This window comes from Xenopus laevis, chromosome 7L (assembly GCF_017654675.1).
Source record: "Xenopus laevis strain J_2021 chromosome 7L, Xenopus_laevis_v10.1, whole genome shotgun sequence".
NCBI lineage: Eukaryota > Metazoa > Chordata > Amphibia > Anura > Pipidae > Xenopus > Xenopus laevis.
Window position 1 is genome coordinate 36,335,751 of NC_054383.1, and position 16,601 is coordinate 36,352,351.

General features: G+C 38.9%; 1 protein-coding gene across 2 annotated transcripts in view; it reads right to left on the minus strand.

Moving 5' to 3' along the window:
- The window catches only part of ccar1.L (cell division cycle and apoptosis regulator 1 L homeolog), a 33,993-nt gene extending 17,956 nt beyond the window's left edge, over positions 1 to 16,037 (minus strand). Inside the window, exons 1-12 of one of the 2 annotated variants that reach the window (XM_018242364.2) lie at positions 15,235 to 16,037; positions 9,930 to 10,051; positions 8,715 to 8,899; positions 8,161 to 8,205; positions 7,440 to 7,472; positions 6,566 to 6,759; positions 5,667 to 5,781; positions 4,767 to 4,965; positions 4,451 to 4,580; positions 3,691 to 3,852; positions 1,708 to 1,933; positions 1,508 to 1,621 (exon numbers count right to left, since the gene is read on the minus strand). In XM_018242364.2, coding sequence (XP_018097853.1) covers positions 1,508 to 1,621; positions 1,708 to 1,933; positions 3,691 to 3,852; positions 4,451 to 4,580; positions 4,767 to 4,965; positions 5,667 to 5,781; positions 6,566 to 6,759; positions 7,440 to 7,472; positions 8,161 to 8,205; positions 8,715 to 8,899; positions 9,930 to 10,005 — 1,479 coding nt within the window. In that variant the 5' untranslated portion in view covers positions 10,006 to 10,051; positions 15,235 to 16,037. 2 annotated transcript variants of the gene reach the window in all.
- Between the last annotated feature and the right edge of the window lie 564 nt (positions 16,038 to 16,601).

The following is a 16,601-nucleotide window of genomic DNA, read 5'->3' on the forward strand; positions in this document are numbered from 1 at the left end:
AAACATTTTTCAGTAACAAATATCACCCTTCTATTTATGTGTATTTCATATTCAAGCTTAATTATATATTTTTTTATATAATGCATTACCATATGTGTCCTACAGTTGTATTAGGGTTTTAGCACACGGGTAGATTCGGCCAGTTTAGTCACCTGGTGACTAATTGCCTCTTCTTCAGGGCGACAATCTCTTCCTGCTTTCCGCCTGCTAAAATGCTCTTGCGGCGCTTCGCTTTCCGGAATTGCCTGAAGTTGCCTCAAGGGGAAACCGAGCAACTTCGGAAAACGAAGCCCCGCAAGTGCAATGCCGCAGGCGATTTTTCATTTTAGCAGGCGGAAGGCGGTTTGTGAGATTGTCGCCCTGAAGAAGAGGCGATTAGTTGCCAGGCGACTAAATCTCCCCAAATCTAAAGCCCTTAGACAAAACAGAATGCAGTGACTGGGCATTATGCAGGCTACAAAATTCAGGGAGGAGGGAGGCCCTAGAGGTCCAAGAAAAAACTGGAGATAGGCAGGGGTTTTGAAAAGTTGATTCTGGTGCTTAAAGGGGTTGTTCACCTTCAAACAACTAGTTGTTTTCAGATAGAAATAAACTTTTTCCAATTACTTTCTATTTTCTATGTGTTACCGTTTTGCTAATATTGAAATGTAATTTTTAACCTTCTAAAGCAGCTCTGGGAAGGGGGGGGGTCACCGAAGCTTTAAACCGTTCTATGTTGATACATTTAGTTGATACATTTCTTATCTTTGTCCCTGCTGAGCAGAATCTCTGGGTTTCATTACAGGCAGCCGTTTATAGAATAGTTGCAAATACTCCAGAGATGCTGCTGAGAAATGTATCAACTAAATGTTGCAAAAATTTAACCGTTTAGAGTCTGCACCTGAATTACCGAGCTGCCAGACTCAAAGGGATATTAAACTTTAAACTTAAATTTTGAAAAAAACAGTAAAAAATAAATAGTGGAAAGTAATTGAAAAAATACTTTATTTCTGGGGAACAATCTGAAAACAACTGAACTGAAAAAAGTGTTTGGAAGGTGAACAACCCCTTTAATGAAATAAAAAAATAAAATAAGAGCATCAGAGCAAGTTATAACATAAAGTGATAATCTGACCAGGAAGGACATGGACTCACCCACATATCACGAAAAGCAAGTTTACCCCTAAGATAGGTCTATTGTGCAGTGCTGCAAGTGCTTTATAAATACTTGGTTACATGAATAAGTGATTAACTGAGGGCCACTAGTCCAAGTCAGAATGCTTTCAAGTTCTGATATTCAGTGATTATGAACATGAAAAATACTTTTCCAGAGATAAGTGAATTGGTTTAGGTCCTGGCATTTGGAAAGTAAGCAGCTCATTCCAGTGGTCAGCACAGCTCCCACATTTTACAGGGTCAGAAATAAATATGCAAGTGGGGGGGATTAGATGAATACTCTCAGAAGATTTACTTTTATATTATTTTAAAATTAGTTGGAGGCTCAGCAGACATGTACATTTATTGATACCTTTATTAATCTTGCAGGATGCTGAAATCCTTCCCGAACTTCTATAGGATCCTCAGCAAGCGCACAAGACTTATGATATAACTCTTCCAAGGAAGGGCTTGCTAGCAGCATTACCTGTTTAAAAATATATTTTAAAGGTGAATTAGATCCTCTGAGGATGTCTTTCTGTTGCCTTGGAAAATTTGTTTAGTCACACAGACCTTAGCACTGTATGTATGATCAGCATCAGGAGGATCCACAATTGCAGTGTTTTTCTCCAGAGGATCCACTTCCTTATGCATGATATAAAAGTTGCTGTAATTACCCAGCTGAAATGGGCGTGAGATAGGAAAGGCATCTACCCATGTGAACTGAGCATCAAAGAAATCACTAGGAATGTAGAGATTTTGGTAACGTCTTCTCAGCTCCATTGTGTCACATCCTGGGCTGTTGGGTAAAAAAAAAAAAAAGATTATTTGAGCAAGAGTAATTAGACATTAGATGCTTTGATGTGTAATAAAAATAGGCAAGTTAAAAAAAATACATTCACAAAATAAATATTTCAAAACATTTTTTAAGATGCATAGAACTACACTGGGAGATGAAAAAGTAAAGAGGAGCCACAGCTTTTCTTCATTTTCTGCAGTTCCGATTGAATTGGTCGGACATTCAATGGTTGGAGGTGCACGACCAATTGGTAAATCATGTAAGAATAAAGGATCAGCATCTTCGCATCTTATCCAACGTTTCGGTTCCACTTTAAAAAAGGTCCCCAGGTGGGACCGAAACGTCGGATAAGATGCGAAAATAAAAGCATTCATTCACTATTGAAAAAGGAGTGTGCTGATCCTTTATTCCTACAATTATATATATTTGCAAAAAAAAAGGCAAACGTTATTTACCAAATTGACAGTTCAACCCTCACAGGGGTCTTTATGTGGATCAAAACGTCAATTTGGTAAACAATGTTTGGAGTTTTTAGCAAGGCCCTGTTTGTAAAATAGCTTTCTTGATTGTATCTATATATTCTGTTAGCACCAGTAGCACCAGGTTGTATCTTGCAGCACACCAACTTACTGATAATCTCCTTTGTCTTTTATCTGACTATTTGACCTTTGAAGCAAATACATTCTTATAGTTGAAAAAAATATTAGTCTCCAAACAGGGTGAAATGTATGCAGTCTGAAAATAAAAAATATACTTATATAAAGAGTATAAGGCCTACCTATTTACAGGAGAGATCAAAAACCCACTAGCAAATTTGCAAATGCAAAGGGCATATTTATTAACAGATGAAGAGTATTCTGCAAAAAAAGCACAATACAACCCTATTCACACACATATGATTTTGAAATACTTTTCCGAGAATTCTGTGGAGCATTGTCCCTTCATCCTTTGATAACTATGCTTCAAAATGTGCAGGGTAAAACAAACTGTTATGCATAATCAAAATCCTTGCAGAGTGGATTTTCCCCCAAGATGTGTGTTTGAAAGTAAAGAAATGTGAAATTATCAACCTGGCTCCACATACACTGATTGGGAAACTCTGTACCACTCCCAGCAAACACCAGTATATTTGGAATCTGATCAGCAGCAGCTTTGCTAGGATCTCTTCTATCTGCATATGAATGCATTTTTCATACCTAAAGCTGGCCATAGACGAAAAGATCTCATCGTACGAATCGAGGATTCATATAATTTTCAGAACGTGTGTGGAGAGTTCCGACATTTTTCGTCCAGTGTAGATCGATCATTTGGTCGATCGGACAGGTTAGAACATTTCTGTCGGCTGCGGGTAATATCTCTGCATGTATTGCCGATCGTACGATTTTCAGTGGGAGACTGTCACTAGCTTTGTCTATCGTACGATTGCTGTCAGGGGCAGAACATCGGCTGATCTGTTCTTTAACTACTTTATTTGGTCGGAATGGTAAGACTTTGATCTGAATGGTTAGTGGCAGGTCGGGATATGGGAAAGTCCGATCGTACATTGATTCGTACTATCAGATCTTTGCATCTGTGGCCAGCTTAAGGTGAACAGCAAAACATCTCCAACCTTTTGATTTAGTTATTCAACACAACCACTGACCTAATATATATATTTGTGGCCAATATGTCAAGGCTTTATCATTATCCATTATCACAGTCGTGTCTTCCCCAAGCCTGCAAACAAAGTAACTTTAAAGGGTTATAATGAAACTTACCAGTCCAAACAGAACTTAGAAATCTGAACTGTGTATCGAGGTACAACCCTTCTTGGCCTCCTTGGTGACCTCTCCCTTTCTCGCCTTGGAGATCTTTCTCGTGATCTTTTCCTCTGAGGGGATCTATCACGGGATCTACGTCTCTCTCTCTCTCTTTCACGGCTAAGAAGGAAGTTGGTAAAACATAGTAATTAAAGCAAAAGCTGGAATGGCAACAGATGCCTGAAAAAGCATTCAAAGGCTCTGCGTACATTCTGAAAGATTTTTGCATTGTAGTTCAAAAACTGTGTTAAGGGCAAAGGCTGGCTAATACTGCATAGATCACTGTGTTAGAGACAGTTTTACAAGATTTGCCCTACACTGATGCCAACATACAAGCAAAGCAACCAGGAAAAAAGCTAGCTTTCCATTTTATCAACAGGATCAAAAATCAGCAATAATTTGTTTACTTTAAAGGTCTGCAACTTTCAGTAATCGTAGTTGAAGTAGTTCACACAACTGGCAGATTGTCTAATGAACATTTTCAACACTAGAGGGCTGATTTACAAATATAGATGCTAAATTGCACCACTGCAGCTAAAATTACAAACAATCAGTAATTAACTTTAAACATTCTACACATACTGTATCATCATTACTATCATATATTTTAAAATCACATTATTCCAAAGTGTTGTGATACAAATGGCTGTATACATCGAAGATACAAAAATACCACTGATACGACAGGTAAAGAGGGCAATATTATATTATAACATACTTTCTGTCATCCTTCCGGCTCAGTATTGAATCCCCTCTATCATTTCTAACAGAAAATCGAGATGGTGGCTCAATTCTTCTCACGGGCTGTGGTTGTGACACAATGCGAACAGGTGTTTGTAATAACCCAGCTTTAACACAAAAAAGCAAATGGAAAACAACGTAAGAAATGGATAACGCACACAATACTGATAAGTTAATCACAGCATTTATCTCGAAACTCACTAGAGCATTAAACCTCCTGTGGCTTCTACATGCTACCTTAGGAATTATATTTGATCATTCTCTGTAGCACAGGAAGTTTGTAACTGATTTACCTTTCTGCTGCGGTTGCTGTAAGAGAGGTGATGTTTGAGTCTGGAGCAAAGGGGTGAGTGTGGCAGCTGATATCTGAGCCTGAAGAAGAGTTTGTGCTTGAGGAGGTGGCTGAGTCTGCACAGCATAGGCAGTAGGTTGAGCAACAGGCTGCATGACAGCAGCAGGATTCTTTATCAGAGACTGAGCTGAAGCTGGATTCTATAGCACAAAAGCATACAATTTAAAAGCGGAAAGCATACGCAATCACAAATCAAATAATTGTGCAGAATACCAAAAACACAAGTATGGGATCCATTATCCAGAAAGATCTGAATTAAGGAAAGACTATGTCCCATCGACTCCATTTTATCTAAATATAATTATTTCCTTTTCCCCTGTAATAATACAACAGTACCTTGTACTTGAGCTAAACTAAGATATAATTAATCCTTATTGGAAGCAAAACCAGCCTATTGGTGTTTTTTTTTAATGTTTACATGATTTTATAGTAGACAAGGTATGAAGGTCTAAATTACAAAAAGATCCGGTATCTGGAAAAACCCAGGTGCCGAGCATTATGGATAACAGGTCCCATACCTCTATATAAGGATATGGTTGGGACAATGCCTTTGAATTTCAAATGAAAACAAACGAAGACATTTCACTAGGGATGTAACTGTACCTAGTGGCATCAACCAATAACAAAATGTTTAGAAATTGAGCTTTTCCCATCCACATACATTCATAAACAGTGAATAATAACACTTTCCGCTGTCAAATGCAACTGTCAGAATAGCTGCACATGTAAAAAAACAACTCATAAAAATTAATAACTAGGTGGCATGCATATTAAATTAATTGCTAGGTGTTGCACAGGATTTCAGGCAGGAAATACAGTTGTAATCCATGTATATGGGTACCTGATTTGGAAGAGTCTGGATCCTCTGTGCATTCCATTTGAATGGCATATTGGGATTGTAAGTGGCTTCCACCAACACCCGATCACCAGCTTGGGGTGACTTTCCTTTAACAGCTCTGCAGAAACCAAATAATTTACTGTTTTTTGAAATTCAACACAGTATATTAAAACATAGAGCTTCTGCTTGTACCTCCATAGCTAACAACAGGAAATTCAAAACCCCTGAGTTATAAAGTCTATGCAATTACTCCCCATGTACCATATAGTTATAGCAAAGTATTTCATATGTAGATTCTTTACATAAAGACAGTAAAGTATGAGGATTTGGACTAATCCAAATCCTATTAGAAATTCTGGCATTCAGGTGAATCTCAAACTGAATACTGGAATTGGTACGTTCCTGGTATCAATATGATAATACACCCTCCTTTTACTGCTAGTTCAACCTCTACTCTTTTAGGAAGGTTTTTCACTTAACAATGAAACATTGTTGGTGGTAATTGCTTACATTCAGCCACAAAAGCATAAGTGAGGGTGGGCACTGATTTATCAGCTTGGATCACAGTTGGCATGTCATTTCACCCAAAGAGGTTCAGTTGGGTTAAAATGAGTTCTCTGTGCAGGCCAATTGAGTTTTTCATTCCGACTTTAGTAATCCAAATCTGTGCATGGGTGGTTATTGTGCTGATATAGAGATTTTCAAAGTACTTTTTGATTTGCAGTAATACAAGGCCCATGCTTCCATAGCAAAATAGAAATTGGTATACCAACTGTAGAGGTTCACTGGTTTCCTTGGTAGAGGACAATCCGTCACAGATACAGATATATATCATTACATAACTGCAGAAGTGTTATCTTCCAAATGTTATGAAACCATCAAAATGTTATGAAATATCTTACGTAAGCTGAAAAAATACATCTTCATCCACAAATCCAAATGTCTCATGGAGCTTGGTAACAACCCCTGTGAATACTCTTTGCTTCTGAGGCTGAGTCTGCTGCTGGTTTGACCTTGGTGTAGGATATGAAACTGTTATCTGGGCAGCTTGTTGGGGAGTGGACAGAGCAAGGCTTGTGGGCAAAGCTACAGCAGGCTGCAAAAAAAGGAAAAAACACATAAGACAAATTAGCAATAAGCTTATGTTTAGAGGGATACTGTCATGAGAAAACATGTTTTTTTCAAAACGCATCAGTTAATAGTGCTGCTCCAATAGAATTTTGCACTGAAATCTCAAAAGAGCAAACAGATTTTTTTATATTTAATTTTGAAATCTGACATGGGGCTTCACATATTGTCAGTTTCCCAGCTGCCCCCAGTCATGTGACTTGTGCTCTGGTAAACTTCAATCACTCTTTACTGCTGCACTGCAAGTTGGAATAATATCACCCCCTCCATTTCCCCCCACCCCAGCAGCCTAACAACAGAACAATGGGAAGGTAACCAGATAACAGCTACCTGATACAAGATAACATCTCCCTGGTAGATAAAAGAACAGCACTCAATAGTAAAAATCCAGGTCCCACTGAGACAAATTCAGTTACATTGAGTAGAAGAAAGCACATGGACAGGCAAAATGGCCTGAGATGGCTGCCTAGTGCCTACACACAAATATTAAACCTAGAAAAATACACTTATGGTTCAGGAATGAAATTTTATATTGTAGAGTAAACAGTGTAATTTAGAAATAAAAACTACACCATAAAAATCATGACAGAATCCCTTTAATTACAACTGTAGAGATACAAATACTGAAAATACAATGCATCAACTTACTTGAGTTAATATTGCCTGTGGTGGTGGCTGCAGCTAGAGGATGCAATAGAAGAGATGGAAATGATCAGAATATATTTGAAACCACCATAACAATTCAGCCAATATCAGGATTTCTGCCATAAGCACTCTGCACAAATTAAATAATAAAATGTGGTATTCATTCTGTTTTTACACAAACTGGACCCTTTAATCATATGAACTGTTCAGAATGATTTTCATATGAAACTTATAAACTATACTTCAAACTTTGACGCTTTTTAATCTTTGAGAAACTTTTATCACTTTAAACACCAGCAATAAACATCTTAAAGCATCCAGCAGGGCTTCTGTCAAATTAACATCAGGTAATACAACTTCTAAATGAGTGAGCAATAGGTCACAACAAGTAATGAGTATTAGGTTATCTCAGTGAGCCTTCACTTAAAGACAGCATCAGTCTGGAAGTTAACAGAATATCTCATCAGCCCTTCCCAGCAGCTAAGAGCTCTGCCTGTTATATAAAGTGTTTTCCTAACTCAGATATGGCTATACTGGGCCGTGAGGCTCTGTAATTAACAGGTGTAAACAGACATATACACATGCCCTCAAGTAGTCAGTTACTGATTAGAGGAAGAAAAATGTATGTTTACAGGAAATTTATATAAAATGTAGGCCTCTAAATATACAGTCATAAAAAAATGTAAATACAAATATAAAAACTGTCATGCAATTTTCTACAGACCTGCTGTTGCACACTGTATATTGTCTGCTGGGGCTGGGTATATTGCTGAAAATATAAGAAAATGTATTGTTTTGAATCAAATTAGTAGAACATAAATATCAATCTAATAACAGCAAATCCATGTATTATTTATTGAAAACTTTGTCACGAGGAGACTGAAATTTTAGGGTACACTGGCTCAGTTCAAATTTTTTTTTACATTTTTGAAAAGAAGTCATGTGTGGTCCTGTCTAGTTCTTTAGCAGTCTCCTATATAAACGTATCATTATAACATAATGAACATTAAACTGCAGGGAGTGTTTTCCTAGCAGAACTCTGGCTTTTCTAGGAAGCAAGTGATGCCAGAAAGAAATAGTTCTATGTTGCTTCCCAGTACAATTAATAGTGGTTTTACAGTTGTAATGGATACAGTAAAGCAATTAGATATTGTTCATCTACAGAGCAAAATTAAGAGGTTGAGTCACAAAATTGGTGATTTTATCATGACAAAGTCCATATTTTAAACCCACACCATACACATTTTTACTGAACTTATACAAAGTATTGATGTTTACCTGCTGAAGAGCAGCAGCTGCTGCAGCAGCAGCAGCGGCTGCCTGTTGCTGTAAGGCCGCTGTCTGGCTTAGCTGATAGTTTGCTGGAGAAGGAGAGGCGAGACCAGCTGCTGCAAGTGCAGACTGTTGTGTATAAATGGTTGGGGATGCCCCAAGCAATGACGACTGCTGGACAGCTAGGGGACCTGAGAAGTGAGTACAAAACATGAGATTTCCATCAGAGCTAAGAAAAACTAAACATGACATAATTTGTGTAGAAGCAGGAGGACCAGTATATTGTAATATACGATTATATTGCAGAAAACAGCTGCACACTAAAGAAATAAACGTGTTTTATATAATTATTGTAGCAAACCTTCCTTGGCTATTATCATTGTAGAGGCTGCCATATTTGTTGATTCAGCTGAGGCATTTTTTAAAAAGCAGATACAGAACAGCATATGGTGTAAGTGTTCTGCGGAACAAGGTCTACCTATAAACAAGTTCTCTGACATATTTAATATGGATTACAAATAAGCAGAAATATACTGTAATGCTCATGTAGCAAAGACTGATGTACTACAATGCTAAATTAACTCATGTCAAGTTTCTTACAAAGTCAAAAATTTGATAAAGCAGATACCCTTGTTGATTCTCAAGAATATGTTCACCTGCTTGTAACGTATTGGCACATTTCAGTCGTCTAACCTCAACAACCATTACTAAGTGGCTGATTTATCAAAGGTTGAATGTTAGAGGGTTTTTTTTTTACCTCAAATGAACTTGACTGACCTCAGAACTCGAATAGTATCTTATTTAAGATATAGAAATTTTAAGATCGAATATTACCGACCCAAATATTTAAATGCAATTCGATTAAACTCAAATAGTTTTTTACTGAAAAAAAACTCGAATGTCAGGAAGGCTATGAACATCTTCAAATGGGTCACTGGACCTCTGCCATTTACTTATACATGAATTCGGCAAGTTTTAGTTGGCAAAGAGTCAAAATCGAGTTGTTCCCAGGGTCAAGGTATGATAAATCTTGAATTCGAACTTGGATTATTCCCAAAAATCCAACTCGATTATTCAAATTCGAATTTACAATTCAAACCTTAAAAAATCTGCCCCTTAATATTCAGTCATCCTGAGAGAGTTCTACCAGGATCCCAGGTTCTCAAGATACCAAACCAAAGTAGAAAATCAAGAACAAGAAGCCAAAGCATACAAATTTACCTGGCTGTGACACAGCAGTAGCTGTAAACTGGGTGGCCCATGGTGGGGGGTTCTTCTGTCCACCGAACTGAGCCATGGAGGTTTGAAGGTCAACAGTTTGGGACTGCTTTTATAGTTATGACCTGTTAAAATAGTAACAAAATTAGCAAATTCATATGTGCATTTATTGTCTACACACACATTTTACATTGCTGAATAAATACACCTACTGCTCAGCTAAGCACTGGGTTAGTGTGGTCTTATCCTTAAAGGGGTTGTTAACCTTTTCCAGTTTAGTCGTTTCCAGATTGTTTACCAGAAATAAAGACTTTTTGCAATTATTTCTCATTTTCTATTTGTGATCATTTTTCTAATACTGAAGTGTAACGTTTCATTTTCACCTTCTAAACCAGCTCTGGTAGAGGAGGGTCGCCGACTCTAACTGTTCTAAATTAATACATTTAGTTGATACATTTGTTATCTTTGTCCCTGCTGAGCAGAATCCGAGTTTCATTAAAAGCAGTTGTTAGAATTGATACAATAGTTGCAATGAGAAATGTATCAATTAAATGTGGAAAATTGTAACAGTTCAGCTGCTCCTGGATCACTGAGCTGCCAGACTGAAACACCAGAGACACGAACAATAAACTTTAAACTATAATTTTGGGAAACCGGTAAAAAATAAAAATTGGAAAGCAATTGTAAAAAGTCTTTATTTCTGGTGAACAACCTCAACTGAAGAGTGTTTGGAAGGTGAACAACCCCTTTAATGGGAATCCTTAATGAACACCAGTGTCAGACTGGGTTAGCAGACAGCCCATCTGAAAATCTGAGTAAAGGCCCACCTCCAGCGCACCTCCCCATCACTTCCCACCAATAAGTACTGCTGCTGTTTACTGCCTGCTGCACATCAGCCCTCTTCCCTTGCTCTCCATCATCCACCCATGTGCGCAAGGCCCATGGGTCTCAAAAGGATTTTTTTTCTCCTAGTGTCTTGGAGGCCAAACAATAATAATGAAGAGAGACCTTGAGATAATTGCAGATAATAGATGTAGCTGTAGGAGGCCAGGCTGTTCAGCACCAGCCAAAATTATACTATACCCTCTATGAACAGCATGACTTCTGGGCAGAAACTTCCCCACAATCATATTTTATTACCATCTAACATTACATTTTTTAGGGGTGACACCTTGCCCTGTTAAAAGGGTATTAAAATTACAGTTGACCACCAGTGCACCAAAAAAATAGTAGCCCTTCTCTAAGCTGATATAGTATGGAGGATCTCAGTTATGAAAAAGCTCAAAACTGTGTAAGCCTTCGTTGTTCTGTCACACTATTAATACAAGAAACCAGTGAGGTTAACTAAGTGCCTGATTGGTTGAAAACAACTAAATAATGATGTTAGAACTATAGTAACAACTCTTAGTTCACTCTTACCTTGTACAGACATAACACAAATATATAAATCATAGATATCATCTCGTACTTAATATAGTCCGGCCGCAACATTACAGCATACAGTATATTTGTGAAGATTCTCGTTCATTCAGGTCATGGTACATCTGTAGAAATAAGTCAAATCAACTGGACTTGCTGTGTTTTTTTCCTTGAAGATATTTCACCAGTCATCCAACTGGCTTTCTCAATTCAGAATAACACAAGTTTGTGTTTGAGAAAGCCAGCTGGATGACTGGTGAAACGACTTCAAGAAAAAACACAGCAAGTCCAGTTGATTTGACTTATTTCTACAGATATTAAAGCATATAGGAACATTTTTATTTAAATGTTGTTTGCTACAGTCTTTGTTAGTTTGCCACAAGAGAAAGATATATCTCTTTGCAACTGCCTGTAGATATTTTGTCAGTGACCTCTGAAAATGTAGTCTGGGAGTAACAATACACCAGAATATATGCAGAATGTACTATTTTGCTAATTTGAAGGAGGAGACTTTATAGGCCATTGGATGCTTCTTAGGTGGGGAAGGGTTGAGAGCAACAGTATAGTTCAATTAAATAATACAAGTTGTTTCAGTGTTGTGTTATTATTTTGCTAAAGATTAATTTAAGATGTCGTCGCAGCTCACACAAGCAGGCCAGTTCAAAGACTTTGCATTAAATGAACTTTAAATATTCCATATTAAATGCATGTATCAAAATAATTTTTACTGTATGTCCTGAAAATTCCCAAATTTATCCCGGACACCCTCCACACAAGGAAGGAAACTGCATGAAACTGCCTGAAGACAGTATTGCTGCCAAAAACACCAAAGAATTAGCAGCCAAATCGCAGAAAAGTGCTCTTGCAAGTTGCAGGATTGAGGTGAATGCTTATTACAGTGTTCTTCCACAACTTCACATTATATTTCCTTCATCAAAGAAATCAACCATGCTATGTGCCAGTAGTGTACTCCTTCTGCAGCTGCCGACATGTTGACAAGATTACTGGCGTATCAAAACCGACCCCCGAGTTGACATATGTCAATTTGCTGGTTCACAGCACACCTATGACTAAGCGCCGGAGGGTGCGAAACGCGTAAGGTGGGATATGTGGGGTAGTATGTACTGGATACTTTTTTAAATGTGAATATCAATAAATTAATTTTGATTTTACTCTAAGAGGCCTTGGGACTTATATCGTTTTTGATATAAACCTTTCTGTAGTCAATTTGCTGGTTGCCACGGTTATGTTGAGAACCCACAATTAAGTGATATACTCAGTGAGCAATTGTGCAAAAGTGACCCCACTGACTTGTATGAATGTAAAACTTTATGAAAGGATTCATATTATGTAAAATAATAAGAGTGTACCAGTGAAATAAACTCTAAATTTATTAAACATTTCTGCAAAAACCCTACTAGTCTTTTCCACTTGCAGCTGCCTCCTTTCCCAGGCTGTGCAGGGGAGCCAGCGGCACTCCACACACTGCACTGTAGCATAAGAACCAATCAGCAGCTAGGCTAACCTGATAGGTACCTGAAGCATCTTTGCTTGTGCGACTGCAGGACTGAGATTGATTGCCATCTCTTACTGTGCTTTTGGCAGGGATCAATAGGACACGTCCACCTCACATTTGAAATAAGGGATTTTTAATTAATCCTATATGTCTCCTTTAATACTAGCGTTTCAATAACTTGTAAGCACTTGCCAGCGAACAGTTGCCTTGAAAAGACAAAGTTTCCAGGAAACAGATGACTGACCATTGCTTGATGGCAACTTTTTTTGAGGCACTTCTGGCCTAAAACCCATATACAGTATATAGCACCGAGAAGCGCTGGCAGTAAAAGGCTGGAATTCTTTGCAATCAACTTTTGGGTGAAAAAGTGGAGCATTTGGGTCAAACATAAGAATAGTGTAGGCTGTAGGGGAAAGGTGCAAAGCACAAAAATGAGATGCTTTGAGCCTGTTCTTGCTTCTCAATAATAGATGAGCCTGCTGTAACATAATAACAGCTTTCCTTAAATCCAAAAATATATTTTGGGATTGAGCTAAATCACAACGGTTTTTGCAGGTTTCAGCTGAACCAATGATTTAGAAACACATGAAACCGGAGAGTGAATTTTTTTTAGTTTATTCAGATCTAAAGATATGCATATTAGGTCAGAGATTCATTACGGTATTTTAGCAAACACTTTTGTGGAATATTTGGCATTCAGTAGAATTCAAACATGGATTTGGTAGATCCGTCATAGCTGTAGGGTGGCTGAGAGCTGTAGCTCTGCAAAATGCCGGTGTTTGTAAGGTTACTTGCCTCCTGGTCTGCAAATAAACTAACAACATGAATATTGTCACGTTCTGTAATCAAAAGAAGAGGCGAGCATCTCACCATTCTCTGACAATTATTAAAAGACACATAAATAGATGCCATTTCATGTCTGTTATAAATACACAAACACTCTTTCATCCATGGCCCTATAACTAGCAGTAACTGTAATTAAGCATTTTAGCACACCAATACTTAAAGTGTAACTAAATAAACAGGCAGAAGTGAAACCCCCCTAAGACTGAAGTCTATTGCAATACCAACATTATATCAGAGTAGTGTCTAGAAAGGAGTGGTGACTTAAATGAAGATCTCTCTGCAGACTGCCCACCAGAGACGTATGGAATGGTTTAAAGAACAGTGGGGTGTTCCAGCGCACTGTCACAACAAAACCAGAGATAGAACTGTATCAGTCCTCATATGGGTACAGTGTTGGCCCAACAGAAAACCTTAGACTATGGATACACTTGCTGAACTATTATTCTTCTCTCCTTACTCAACCTCTTTATTCTCCTAGTCTTTTATCTTTACAAACTATACTATATTCTTCTATTATTAAACCCCATAAAGAAATAAGGAATGACCATGAAATAGGCCAAATGGTTAGAAGCAAGAGGCCCACCGGGAGTTTACCTGGTATCCCGGTGGGCCAATCCAACACTGTATGGGTATGAAAAATGGCACACAAGGCCCAAAACTGTTGTATTGAGTAGTCTACAATAAAGCATAATCACAGCAGACATTCTGCTTTAAGTATTCTCCTCAATTTCATACTCTGATGGTTTAAAGAACATCAGATTACACTGCACTTACAAAAACATTGTGCTGCCCCAGGATCCCTGTTCATATTGCCAGTTGACCACGAACAAACAGGATTTGAGACTAATTTTGCACCTGACACCTTTGAAGTGGTCACACCAACTGTCCCCCTGGTAGTTACGCCAAGTGTCCTGTGCAAATCACATTGCTGTGCATACACCCAGGTGCATTCTTTCTGGTGCCCTGGGCATATAACAGCACATACACCCAAATGCCCTATGTATAACAGTAAATGCCCTCAGATGCCCTGCAAATAACACGGTACATGCACCCAGTGTCCTGTGCACACTGAAGTGCCTGTTCTCAGGGATCTTGTGTATATCAGTGTGTGCGCCTGTCAGTGTGTATGTGTGTATATATCAGTGTGTGTGTATATATCAGTGTGTGTGTGTGTATATCAGTGTGTGTGTGTGTGTGTATCAGTGTGTGTGTGTATCAGTGTGTGTGTATATCAGTGTGTGTGTATCAGTGTGTGTGTATCAGTGTGTGTGTATCAGTGTGTGTGTATCAGTGTGTGTGTGTATCAGTGTGTGTGTCTGTGTGTGTGTGTGTGTGTGTCAGTGTGTGTGTATATCAGTGTGTGCAGTGTGCACCCAGCGTTCAAGTACACATTATTGCGGCCACTAGACTAAGCATTATTGCCCATCTCACAGCAAGGATTTGTCCCAGGAACAAAAGCAGAGTACATATTGCCTTGCGGCCCCTCTATATACCCCCTCCTCATATTCCCCTCACAACACCACCCACCTTTAGCAATCCCTTCCGTGTCTACTGCTGACTCTTTCAGACATTTAAACCTAGCGGCAGCACAATTGTGTTTTACGTTCAGGCGCTCGCCTCCTTTCTCCCGATGGGCCGCAAAAGCTCCATAGTGGTGCTTTGAGGAAGTCGTGACATCACAGCCACGTGACTACGGAGAGGCGTGATGTCAGATTGGGGCGTGTCCTTGTGAGCTGTTGCTGCTAAGACTCTTCCTCCACTGACTGCACCACGTGACAGCCCAGCGCAGGAAGCTGTAGTCTCTGTGTTGCTGTTGTGCAGGGAATAAAGGAAGTAGTGCTTCGCCAATGCGGGGCCAGGATCGCCTCTGAATAAAGGGGAAGGGATTGATAAATGAGAGCATCTGCAGCAGGCGATAACAGTGACATCCAGCTAAGCCAAGGGCGCTACCGTTCAGCACTGCCTGTCATCCGCTTACAGCCCTACTCCCCCAGTGCCGGGCGCGCCCCCCTACTCCGCGGCCGTGCGCAAACGAGAACGCGCGTGCGCAAATGGGGTCGCACGAGCGCGGAGGGCCTGCATCAGCATCTGCTTAACCTTTATCAACTGCGGACTATGGGTAGACTATTTATGAGCTACGTGCCTGGCGCACCACAAGCTTTTGTCTCCTAGTCACGTGCCTCTTCTCCCTACCCCTAGTTCCTGCCCTGTATCAGACCCCCCTAATCTCTTAACCCTTACAATTTCTATTGCCAGAATAGTTGGAGCTTCTGCTACATGAGACCATGGGCGTCCACAGAAAATGTTCCGGGGGAGGGGGGCAAGAAAACATATTACACAAATTACTTGTACCCACATTTTGGTTTCCACACAAACCTAAAAACAGCTTTTCTATAAATAAGTAGTAAGTGTTACACATGTATAGCATTGCCATTCTATTAGTGACACAAACTCCTTGTTTGCCAGGACAACACTTGCTATTTTCTACTTTCTTAACAAAATCACCAGCCAGAGGTTTGTAGAATGTTATTCCCTCTAGAGTTCTAGTTACAACTAGATACATACAGTGAAGTCTCCATTTTACATACCCTCATTTTTTTTATTTCCATATGTTATACAACTTTTTGCGGTCCCACCAATATTTAATGCATAATACATTTCACTGACTTTACACAATTTTCTGGTCCATTTTTACATATGGCAAGAGAATATCCTCTATTATGAAGTGTGAGAGTGTGTGTGTGAGAGTGTGTGTGTGTGTGGAAATATTATGCAACAAACAATTTGTTTTTCTCTCAGTCCTCATTTAAGGAAAAACTGCATGCAAACACTGTCCTTGTGAGATTTAATTAGAAGGTGGATGCCTTCCTCAGCACCTGCTACAGTATTGTACA